The sequence below is a fragment of the Pieris napi genome, chromosome 13, assembly GCF_905475465.1.
Source record: "Pieris napi chromosome 13, ilPieNapi1.2, whole genome shotgun sequence".
NCBI lineage: Eukaryota > Metazoa > Arthropoda > Insecta > Lepidoptera > Pieridae > Pieris > Pieris napi.
In genome coordinates, this window is record NC_062246.1 from 11,778,587 (window position 1) to 11,791,434 (window position 12,848).

The 12,848-nt window shown below is 35.1% G+C and overlaps 1 protein-coding gene across 1 annotated transcript; it reads right to left on the reverse strand.

Moving 5' to 3' along the window:
* Positions 1-244: 244 nt before the first annotated feature.
* LOC125055642 (trypsin-like) lies at positions 245-7,997 on the reverse strand. The gene is made up of 6 exons (XM_047658113.1): positions 7,582-7,997; positions 5,990-6,097; positions 5,410-5,530; positions 1,811-1,963; positions 895-1,026; positions 245-508 (listed from the first exon to the last, which is right to left on the reverse strand). Exons 1-6 carry the CDS (start codon positions 7,849-7,851, stop codon positions 303-305), a joined length of 990 nt encoding a protein of 329 aa, XP_047514069.1. The 5' UTR covers positions 7,852-7,997; the 3' UTR covers positions 245-302.
* Between the last annotated feature and the right edge of the window lie 4,851 nt (positions 7,998-12,848).

A 12,848-nucleotide genomic window follows, 5' to 3' on the forward strand; every position in this document is an offset into this window, starting at 1 on the left:
ATTTAGGTTATGTACTGGGAGCTATCTTCACGGTCGTACCTATTCTTCATTGCTGAAGGCACTGCTAGTGATATCTCTCCACTTTGTTCGGTCTAACCTTTTGCCAATTATTTGGATCGCGATCGATTTGACCCAACTTAGAAACCGAAACCTATATAAAAAAAGCTATGTAAAAGTTTGAACTGAATACATATAACATATTTTTTATTATATTACAATGACGAGAGGGTATTCCAAATTCACGAGATTTTGGAATACCCTCATTTTCCTAAAGATTTAAGAATAAAATCTTAGACTCTTAGTTATAACTTATGTCCTAAGCTCATAGCAGTACGTCTAATCCAGCTGACATATGATGCAACTCGCGTATAGACCCCTGGTCGGGCCCTACGGGCACAACCAGAACCCCACGACACGACCCCGTGAATCTGCCATCTGTCCCCAGACATACAGGCGAGTGGACCTCCAGAATCCCCACGACAAGCGTCTACTCCGCCTGATAGGACCCCTGAAAAGGTTTATGCTGGATAACTTGATAAAAATCAGTGGCGCTACAACCTCTTTCAGTCTTGGTCTCAAGTTTCTGAATCTGTTTCATGATTATTTTTAAATCTAATAGGGAATAATATATATATAATAAAAATATAATAGTAGGTGATCAGCCTCCAGTGCCTGACACACGACTTCGACTTCGACTTCGACTTCGGTTTTGATAAGCGCAATAAATTTATCTTTTAAAACATGTGCGTGTAAATTTTTACGATGTACAACTTACAAAAGATTAGTTAAGCAATGCAAATGAATGCAATGCATTTAATTTCAAACCCCACATTTGAAGAGAAACCCATAAATACTTGAAGAAATATATAAATTTAATGAACAACCGTTACTCACCAGCACATAGCATAGAGTCCAATATAGTCTGCTGCCGTCCTCCTAGAACCTGTTCCTTTCTGCAAGTGGCCAAGTCGAGGATTGGTACAGCAGCAGCTCTTAATATAGGAGCAAATTTTTGCTCTGTTCCCTCTGAAAAGGGATTACCAGAATTTTTACTTCTTTTAAGTAACAGCTAGATTTAAGATTTGCATTACGTTCCTTGGAAACCTCGTCAAAAAAAACATTTATTTTTTATTTTTAGACTCTTATGTCATTTAACTGGTATAATCATGAAGTAAGGACTTATTTATGTTATTAATAAACAAGTCCATTTTACCAACTTAAACTATGGACAGAAACACATAATAATATTTTAACAAACATTGACGAAATGAAACATTTTTTTCGTTTTTAATGTTTGGTTCTTTGGACATACGAGGTTATCATTCTACAGCGACGAATTTATAATTTGGTTTAATACTTTGTTAGAATAAAGTAACCCGTTGCGCTCTTTATTTATTTATTAAAGTACACCACATACATAATGCTATCTATATCTAGCTAATCAAACTATATTTTCTAAAATACATGACAATTATGGTAAATTAAATATTACCGAAAATAAAAATATTACACTTTCTATTTTAAATTTTACCAGCAATCACTAGCCAAACAGCGGATGCTTTTTTGGTTTTTTTTTAATTGATCACCCCCAAGCTCTGAAGAAGTAGTGTTAAATCTGTTGAATTCGAATGAGAGGTCCTAGGTTTTTGAAGACTGAATTTGGAAAATTCTGCTGAATCGACAAATTGAAATGAAAATTCAATTCTACTAAAACCAAATATGAAGAATAGAAATAAATGTTTGCTTTAACTTACTAAGTAAAGTTATTATCTTATTATCAAATCTGGCAACTTTTTACTTAATTACTTACCTTCCTGGTATCCCCATCCACTGACAGCGCACCACCGGCCAGCCGTATCCAATGTATCCGGGAGACAAATGGGTCTAACGTGTGAGTTGAACTGAACTCCAGATCCTGAACGAGCCACGAGGACCAGGGCAATGTCGTTCGAGTGAGGACCGTCTGAAGAAGAGATTCTTTTTATTACGTCTTCTGTATTTGAAGGTATTACAAGGTAATTCTTACAATTTTGAATGATTATCTAGATTCTAGTTCATGCTGTTGATGTAAAAATTGATTTAGAGATTTTTCGCATCTCGACTTCTATGAAAAAAACCAGTGCTAGAACCTTTTTAGGTCTGGGCCTCATATTTCTGTATGTTTCAGAATTATTTGTTAATCTAATAGGTGAGTAGGTGATTGGCCTTCTGTGCCTGACACCTTCGACTTTTTTTCCTTCACCGTACGAGCATTAAATGAGCACATAGACAAAAAGTCCATTGGTGTAGTCGGAGATTGAAGCCACTAGTTCAATACTGTGAATTCTTTGATTGTGGTCATTTATTCATTCAATAAATAAAAACATCGCAAGGACGGATTCCCAAATCTCAAAACTCAACGGCGTGTGTAAGGCGAATGAATTAAAAATATATTTTATTTTACGATATTCAGCTTCAGATATGTGATTGGTGATCAGGGCCGCGCCGACCCCCGGCAGCGCCTGTGTGCGAAACCCATGAAGCGCCTCCTTTTTTATAGGGGGCAAACGAGCCTGAGGGACGGACAAAAATGGCAGTCATCGCAGCCCATAGACATTTGTAGCGGGTGTGTTGCAGGCCTTTGAGGGAACTATTTATATTTTTCGGCCTATTTTTTACGAATCTTCAAGTTTCAATGTATTTTTTATTATTTTTTAATTTTGACCGAAAGAAAAATTTTCTATAGTTTAACATACTTAAATAGGTAAAACGTCCGCTGGCCAATTGCCGTGAAAAATAAAACGTGAATTAAATTGTTACATAGTTAATTTATGATGTCATACTCGTATATAACCGTTTTTAAGGTCAGATTTATGACATATCTTTGTAATAAATCCCATCTTTTAGTAGTGGTAGGGGAGCCCAAGAGGGGATTTCGGGATTTACAAAGTTAAATGCGTGCAGCTGCGTGATGCCTACATTTCCTTAAACCGATCGGAATCTACTAAACGGCGTTCTAAATATTTCCCTCAAAATTACATTTCCTGTGAATTTGAACCGATTCGGACCGATAGATTTTGAGAAATTTTGAAAAATCTTAAAAAAATAAGAAATATTTTTTTTTAAAGTGGTTTCTTTATCTATCAATTTCAAAAACTAATCCGCCTTTGAGCTTGAAAAACCACGTCGATCGCCACCAAGCTGGTCAAAAGCGGTTGATTCGTTCGAGAGATATCGTACACGAAAGAAACCCGAAAAAGTGTTTTTTCGGGATTACTCCGAAATTTGTGGTTCGATTAATTAAAATTGCAAAATTATTTATGAGGATGATAAAACTGCGTCGAATGCCGCCAACCGCGTGAAAATTGCTTGATCCATTCAAAAGTTATTGCGGTTTGAAAATTCCAAAAATAGTGTTCTATGAAACTTCTATCAGACTTTCGAGCTGGGAGAGCTCAAATGCATAGAAATGTTATTTCTTTGAACTCAGCGAGCTCAAAATATCAATTTTAAGCGCCCAGGAATGGAATTAGCGGGAAGTTGCAGGGATGGCCCTTTAGGTGAACCGTTTTTCTAATTTTTTTTTGTCAGATCAGGCGAATCCCTCTAGATAATCGTCAGATTATGAGACAGTACGTTTAGAACATAAAGATGAACCACATATATCTTAATCTGACGCGCTTGAGTATTTCAAAATTGCGATTTTTTTTTGCAAATTAAGAAAATGGCTGTGGGTTTGCGTCCCATCGAAATCGTCAGATTAGTGAATGAGAGCTTTTTTTTGGTGCACTTAACACTCCCTTAGAAAATCTGACGCGCTCGATAAAATTTTTTTTTTTTTAATTTTCAACCCTTAAATACAACCACCCGCATCATGCAAACGATCAGATTAACATACGTACATTATTAAAAATACGTAGGGCATAGATGCTATCAATATCTGACGCGCTCGAGGATGTCCATGCAACAGTTTTTTTTTACATATTTAACTATCTATAGCCGCTTTCCCCACCGATGAAAAGGAATTTATCATATAACATTTTTTTCTTCTTTTTATCTAAGCTTTGCATCCCAATAGGTCTCTACGACGCTCGAGTAAATCCCCATTTAGCATCGTGGGCTCCCCTACCATAGGGGACGAAAAATATTTATAAAATTCTTGCACAATATTAAAAATCCCAGTCGTGTATGAGGTTGGAAGCATCGTTTACTATTAAATTTAAACTATGGCTAGCGCACGGTACATAAAAAGCGCGGAGATTTAGATCCAGCAATATTCTTACGGCGCATATTTGAGCCATTATCATAGCCTTGTCCCCTTAAGTTGTTTATGTCCAAATTAATTTCGTTTAGTTTTTCTATTATAAATGACGTTACTCCAGCGCCAGTTGTATCTATGATTGGGCAGAAAGCTAGGAAATGCTCTCTTATTCTTAACTTTCTAGTTTCCATGTTAAAGTTTACAAATCTTATTATCATACTACTTAATTTGCTCTTGGTGTGAAATATCAGGAGTACAATCCAGTATTATTGACAAATATTTATTAATTCGACATAAATTTAAAATAAAATGTTGAATTTGGTTACCGAGTATACAAAATAGTTCATTTTGGATTTTATCAAGATATGTCGGCATATTATTGAAATCATAAGACATAAACACACTCAAAAAACTCACGGCGCAGCGGCCTTTCTTTTGATTCGCTAAGCTCTGAGTAATTAATGTAAACTAAAACCCAAAGCGTAAAATGAAACTTCAAACGTACGTACGTATATTCTTAATATTGTAAGGTAGTATAAATAATTTCGGTGGCGGCGCCCTTATTGTATTAGCGCCTGTGTGCACCGCACACTTCGCACACATGCCCTGTTGGTGATCTGTCGCAACATACAATGAAATATCATTTAGGCCGCTAGCTGTGGCGTAACTATACCATCTGGTGCCCGTGGCAAATTTTTTTGATGGGACCTTTTCAGTAAAAATCGTCACGTTCTCAGTTTAATTTTAATAAACTTCGAGATTTTCAGCGTACTCAATTACACGTTGTATAAGTCCCACTAATGGCCATAGGCCTCTTCTTTTAGGCGAGAGGGAATGGTATGTAGTCCCCACGCTAGGCCAATGCGTATTGGAGACTTCATATTCATCCATAGAACATAGTATCTCCTGGGTTGGGGGGATTTTGCCTATTGTTACGCCACTGGTCGCTAGGTAAACAGCGTTGTTTAGTAAAGCGACTAGGCAGTTGATTGAAAGGCCTTTTAAGCTAGTTGGCTGCGACATATCTAATGCATTAAAGAAAGGTTTTTATTTAATGATTGATAAAAAAATTAATGATACAACATAAGGCTGGATGCAATCGACAAGTATAATCTGTGGCGACTGTGTGTCTATTCCTAAAAAAAAACAAGTTCTACAGGCTTACTTACCCTTTCTAAAGTCGGGATGTGGAACCACCTTCTCCGCTAGGAATCTGTTCTCGTGCCTGTCCTGAATCTTGAGACGGTGTTCGCCAACCACCAGGCGCAGATGCTCCAGTTCTAGCGGTTGCTGAAATTGTCGAAATCTTTGTATACCTTAAATTTGTGTACATTAAATTTGAATAGGTAGTCATCCCTACTCATCGGCAAAGAAGACAGAGAGTAGGCCGAGAGAAAAAGCCGGCGTAAAAAACTCTCGGTACTCTTTTAAAATAGCAAATCATCAAACAACACTTATTTTAAAACAAATATCGCAAATTAATTAGAAGTAGCCTGTCTAGCACTAGTCCCGGGCCCTTTTATCAGCTAGATAATCGTTAACTTTATAGTAAGCCTTTTTACACAGCTTTTCTTTAATACATTTCTTAAATTTATTAAAAGGCAGAGATAAAAGAGACGCACATGCATGTATTGTGTTAGTGTGTTTTAAAATAAATAGATTATTTCACAATTACGAATTCTCGAGTATTGTATGTTAGAAAGTGGTGTAGTATTTAGCCTCCAATGTATCTATATCTTCAATAAATACCTTATCAAAACAATGGGCGGCTGATAACACCAAGCGCTCTGCGATTACAGCGCCCCCACAGTGGTGCTCAAACGCCAACTTATTCGGATCCAACATCTGAATCTCCACCTGAAATAAATAAATTAACCCTGAAATTCTTTATTTCCAAGATGGAAATGCCCATCTCCCTGCCCTCAAAAATTGCAGGGAGTCGACGCACACCAGAATCTCTGTTATTCAGAGACTGGCTAAGCAATACCCACTAAAACCACCTCGAGTAGTTTCTACAAAGCCGCGTTACCCTCCGGTTGAATACACACTACATAGGAGGTAAGAGATGGGCATATCTTTTACTCCTCATCTTCTACCCCTAGGATTCATCCTAAAGCGCTTCCTCTCTCGTTCTCCTTCTGTAGCATTGCTTGCTCACAAAAGCCAAATTCATGCCACCCAAGAACGGGCAAAAGCAAAATACATATACATATTGTCCAAGTAACTATTAAAATTTACTATCTATGGACTGAATATTTTGAAAATTAAGAAATCCACAATATTTTATCCAGAGTTTAAAGTATTGGTGATATCAGTAGATTCATGCTACCAAATCGCTGCTACTTTGGCCTTAGTTGATAATTTTTCCGTTCGTGACTTCTCAGAAAGAATACAAAGTTTGTTCTGTACAAAACTCTGCTGCGACCAGCGCTTACTTATGGTTTTGAAACCTGAACCCTTAGCAAGAAGGACGAGCTGGCTCTCCTTTTTTCGAGGGGAAGATTCTTCGAAGAATCGATGGCCCTGTTTGTGACAACGGTGTTTGGCGTATTCGCTACAATGAAATACGTGCACCCGTCCGTTACGTTTTCTTCTCGTAATGTAAAAAATAAATTAAAATAAGCCGGTACATAAAATAGGTCAAGTATTTTCTGTTGAGTAATTATTGATGATAACAAATAAGCAAGCCAAAGTAGTGAAAGTTTTAACTTGAAGAATATCCATCGTTTCATTGCAACACGGCTGCCATCTGTCAAAAGCTATTTGGCGCGCTTTGTTAATTTTCGCGCGTTTTTTTACGTCAACTCGTAAGGAGGTTACATTGCGCAACTTCTTGAATTGAATAGAGATGTGTGAACTTTTGCAAAAAATAAACGAGGGAATCTAAAGCCTAGTAGATGCCGTTGGGACATCACAAATAAGTTTTATTCATAGACCGCTTCGTCGGGAATGGTACCCCGGACCTACGGGATGTGTTACGAATTAAGACATACTGAAATTGTATGTGGAAGTTATATGTAAAGCTATATGTATTTCATTATTAGAAAACCCCAGTGTCTTCAGAATGCCTTTCAGAATTAAAAGTTTTTTCGACTATAAAAGGTTTTATATCCTGTTTTTGACACCCAAACCCAACTTTTGAGTGTATCTTGGAATAAAAAAGGCAATTAGATAAAGAAATTAATAACGTTTTGTAAAAGTCTAAAAAGTTTTTAAATCCTTCTCAAAATCTACCTTGAAGACTTAACCTATCTTGAAAACCAATAAATTGGACATAAAAATGAATGTCTAGCCTTTCCTTGAATTCCTTTGTCATTATAAATTGTCGAAAACAAACAAACCTGCCATGGAAATGCGCCATAGGGGGCTTCGGAGCCCCCAACAATTTTTCCTCTCCTTAGAGTGAAGTCCACAGTTCTGGTACCACACTGCACTTTTTCCCTCACAGGTTTTGGTAAGAGATTCTGGTTAAAATAACTCGTGGAAAAACTATTAAACGCCTTGGTTGGTCGTGTTTTGTTTCGATAATATTCCATGTGGTTAACATGATTTAAAAAAATATTTCCCAGGACTAATTCTGATGATATTGCTAAGAAAAGTAATTTAAACATTTTATATATATTCGCTAACACTTGCGTTTTTAACTGATTGTATTTTTTTCGCTGACACTTTCATTAATTGAATTTGTTTATTAAACGAAAATATTGTTCATTTATTTTCCAACACTGGTTTCGCGCCAAAGCAATGAAAGCTCTACCACAGATATTTTTAAAATATAGATAAAACTAACGTTTTAACAGTTTGAGTGCTAAAAAGGTAATGATTCATCTTACTAAAGTTTATTTTTTAAATTGTAACGCAGGCTGTGCCGATGTACAAGTATGTAGGTCAGGCGACAGATCCGAAGATGCATCTATTGTTCAATTTGTCATGTGGTTTTACTTTCTACTAACTGTTATTATTTTTCATAGGCAAAGGTTTCGTTTCAAATAGTTAAGGACAAATTTTGAAATAGTTCATAAAAATTATTTTATTTTTAATTCCCATCTTTCGTTTAGTTGATCTTATCACCTAATATAGTATAGGGAATTGGTAGAAATAGCACCTATTATTCCTGTTTTTATGTATGCAATAAAGTAAGAAAGAAATGAAAAAAATATATATATAAGTAAACTTTACTCTCAAATTAAATACCCCATTAGCTAACAACTGATTTACATTAATTATTTTATATTTATTTAGATATATGTATTGTGAATATATTTAAATCTAAATAGTATAATATTAATTCTGATTACTATTAATTCTGATTAAACAGCTCAGTGTAACAACTACCAACGGTATATAAGTAGTTGCTTAAACCTAAATCGATCAAGTATTACGTCAACACAATTCAGTTAAAATCTATTATTTAAAATAAATCTTCTAAACAAATATCATGTGCAACCAACCAATGTCAGACGACCTTATCTTAATAGAAATTACATGCATAGATTTTCCCTGTAAATTATGACATATACATGCACAACTGAAATACTTATTGTTAAGGTGAAGCTGTTCTATTACATAAAAGTAAGTACTATACTAACCCAGAGCTGTTGCTTACCTCGCTCAACGAATTAGTATCGCAATACAGCGAGGAAATGCTGCCAGCTTTAAAGGTAGACTGCCAGAGGAACCAAACTTAAAATTTCTATAAATTTTTATTATTACTTACCCAGAGCAGAGCTTTATATTTATTAATTATTATTATTTATATTACTATATAGGTTAAGAATAAAGATATACTTTGTAAACAAATAATATTTATATTATAATACTATACTAACGCGATGTCAAATAATTAAAACATTAAAAATAAGTTCGTGGCGGGCTCGCATATAGATTGCTATTGTGAGGGCTGGTCGGGTTTGACGTGCCTGATGTGATATTTGTAGTTACAGTCCACTTAACCCTTTCAGAAGCAGCCAGTGGGTCCAACCACCATATCCAAAAACTCTTATTATCAATATTAATCCGCAGATTTCAAGAATTAATATAAGTATGGTATACAGATATGACGTAGAAAGTACATCTGCAATATATATGTATAATAAGTAGTGTTTCGTCTCCACTATTAATTCTATGGGAATCTGTGAAGTTTTTTGCGTAATACCTTTAACAAACTTTGTAATTTTGTTCTTCTAATTGTAATGATTCATTAAATAAAATATAAATAAACGCATTACTACATTTGTAGCGACAAATTACGATTATCAAAAATATGGACCTTAACCAGTAATGACAGCTGAAAACCGCTTCTAACCGGTTCAAACCAAATAGCTCCGCCTTAACTAGCGCTCCATTTACACGTAAAATTATCATATTATCTATAGTGTAACTTTGACCCAATATTAATATGTGCAAAGGCCGATGCGTAGAGGTGTGTTAGGTAATAAAGACAGATTTGACTATTGATCCGTTTTGAACATTTCGCACTTCCTGCAAGTGCCTACTGATTTAGCGAAGTGACCTTTCTACTTGGTGACATTAGAAAAATTACATATAATTTGTTGAGAACCCTGTCTTATGTTGCCGCTTCCATGGCTTAGTAATGGCCTGGAAGTCCTGAGTTAAATGTATGTCGGAAAACTTATATCCTAGATTCTTCTTCTTTAGTTGATTATTAATTTAAAGCAGTGTTGGCCTAAGCATTCGATCCCCGGCTACGCACCAATAGACTTTCTGACTGTGCGCATTTAACATTCGCTCCAACGGTGAAGGATTTCATCGTGAGGTGAAACATACATTTTAAAATCCCTTCAACAACCGCCACCGAACTTAACTCGCCACTATTTTTTTTAATCATAATTTGCTATCCGTACCCACGTGGATTTCAGTCGTGTGCAATTATATTGCGTCTTGCATCAGGCACTCATACTTATTAGCATTTTTTAATTAGTAAACATATTTCTATGAACTTTTAGATAGTGGTGACAATTGCGTTTTAAAAAATTTCCGTGGGCTGTATTTTGAGAGGAAGTAATTATTTACCGACGTAAAATGCAACCTTATTGAATAATTGAAAAATAAAACGACTTCTCGGAAGAACAAATAAGAAAATAATTTCTATAGTAATAATATAAATTATTACTTGAATTTTATATTCAACTAGCTGCTCCCGTGAACTTTGTTTCGCCTTAATATGATATTTTTACTAGACTACCTTTAAATAACTACATAGTAGCGGACCCATGCGGCTTCTTCAATACAAAAAGTCCCCTCGTGAGTTGTGTGCTGCGATTTTGCGGGATACCTACTCTATTGTCAGGAAATTTTTAAAAAAAATCGAAAGTAATTTCGTTGCATTTTAATAAAAATTAAAGGAAAAGTTCAACTTATGTATCTTACCATGTGTCACATACGGCTGCGAGAATTGGTCATTATCTCATTAAAGTTGAGAGAGAAGAAGAAGAAAGAGGAATGGAAAGAAGCATGGCGGGTGTAACACTGAGACATCGCAAAAGAGCAGAAGAGATAAGATTAACGACCAAAGTAGAGGAATTAGGAATTATAAATAAAATAAGGCAATTGAAATGGCGCTGGACTGGGCACATGACGACAGATAGCAGGTTGAAATGGACAAAATTATTACTGCATGGCAACCACGAAATGGAAAAAGGAAAAGAGGAAGACAGAGCAAGACATGGGCAGACGATATAAAGAGAATAGGATCCACAAATTGGACAAGAACTGCTATCATTAGAAAATAATGAAAGCAGCTGGAAGAGCCCTATGTGTCACAGGACACGCTTCATTTCAGTTGAATTTTCATTTTTATTAATACTTGCTCCTACAGTGAAGGCAAACACAAGAAATCGACATGATAAAATAAAGGGATGCAATGGCAATGATACTTTATATTTTTAGATTAATTTTATTTTCACTCAAAAGTTTTGGAGAAAGTAAGAAGATTGATCCAAGGGATTAGGGAAGTAAGAATTAGCGATGGTAAAATTGCATTTATTACGGTACAAGACACAATCGGACTCAAATAAATGTCAGTAGGTCAAAACATATTGTTCGACAATGTGTGGGCGGCATATAATTTGGAGCACGCATTGTGTATTACTAGATGACTGTTCAATCAATATACCGTAAAATAAATTGGCATTATTTTCAAAACAACATCCTAATTTCGATTTTATTTGACATAAAATTTAGTTGACAATCGTTTATCGTATATAACCTAAAAATCATTTAGGTAACAGCTCTTCAGACTTCATCTCAGATTTTTCTATCTGTCTTCTTAACGACTACAGAATTGAGAGACGAAATGAGACTTTGTTCATTGGTTTTGGCCTGGCATTTCTCTTTACGTTACTATATTACCAATGTCGGACAACACTTTGGTTTCAAAGCTCTCGAAAAATCTATATATATATGTCTGGCTGATTTGTGAATCTAAACCATTCCCAGATCCCCTTGACACACAAAAAATTTCATCAAAATTGGTCCAGTCGTTTAGGAGGAGTTCAGTCACATACACACGCACACAAGAAATATATATATTAAGATAATGAAAATGGTCTTCGTTTGAGGCTCAATCACGCGTAAACCACTGATCGTATCGACATGAAACTACCACCATTCGATGCGAAATTTTTCCTAGATGGTTTATGGCTATTTTTTATTAAATTCCAACGTTCCTTCTTCAACGTTCATTTTTTTATTGCTGTTTTACTTTTATGAAAATTTATCCATACGGACTTCACCGCGGAAACATTCGGGGAGGCTTCCTAGAACCTCTAAACGTCAACATCTGTTAAAAACTCGATTTTCGAAATATTTCAATTTTCTTAGCGGGAAGTTAAAAAGAAGAATAATAAAAATATGAAAAAAAATAAAATAATGAAACATAAAATTTATTTTAATTCGTCCAGCAAAGCGGGCGCGAAACGGCTAGTATTACATACATAGAACTTGGAGAACACAAAAGTTTTACTTAACTTTTACGCATGCACGGACGAGAATAAACTTAGGAGAGAATGATCAAGTTTTGTTTCTCTTTCAGAAATCAGATCTTAGCTAAAACAAAAATATTGTGTTAAATGAATTATGAGTAACTTTACCTTACAAACGGGATTCTATTTATTTTTCATTATGAAAAATTATATCGGCGGGAATAAAACCTGTTTTTCCGACTTAATTCCCCCCTTCGTTTAATAAGCCTTCTAACCCGAACTTTCTTAACCGAATGTAGCTAGGAATTGACCATTTTTACAATAATATGAGATAAAACTTATATTCAAGCATTCATTATATTTCATAACAGAAACAAAAATACTTTGGTAAGCGGCATTTAATTACAAAAAAATCATACAAAAAATATCTCATGTGATGTAAATTACAAATCTCTTGGTAACACAATGGAAAATCTTTCACAGCCTTTAGGCGCTTTACACAAAAATCCAGTACTTTAAATACTTTTTCACATTAGCAGTGGTTCTTATATTTAGCTACGACTTTGACTTCTAACAATTATACTCAGGGTCATTAACTAATCGTCATTTAAGTAATTTGGCAGATTAAAAATTAAATTAAATCTCAAGTTATTTCTTAATTAAAT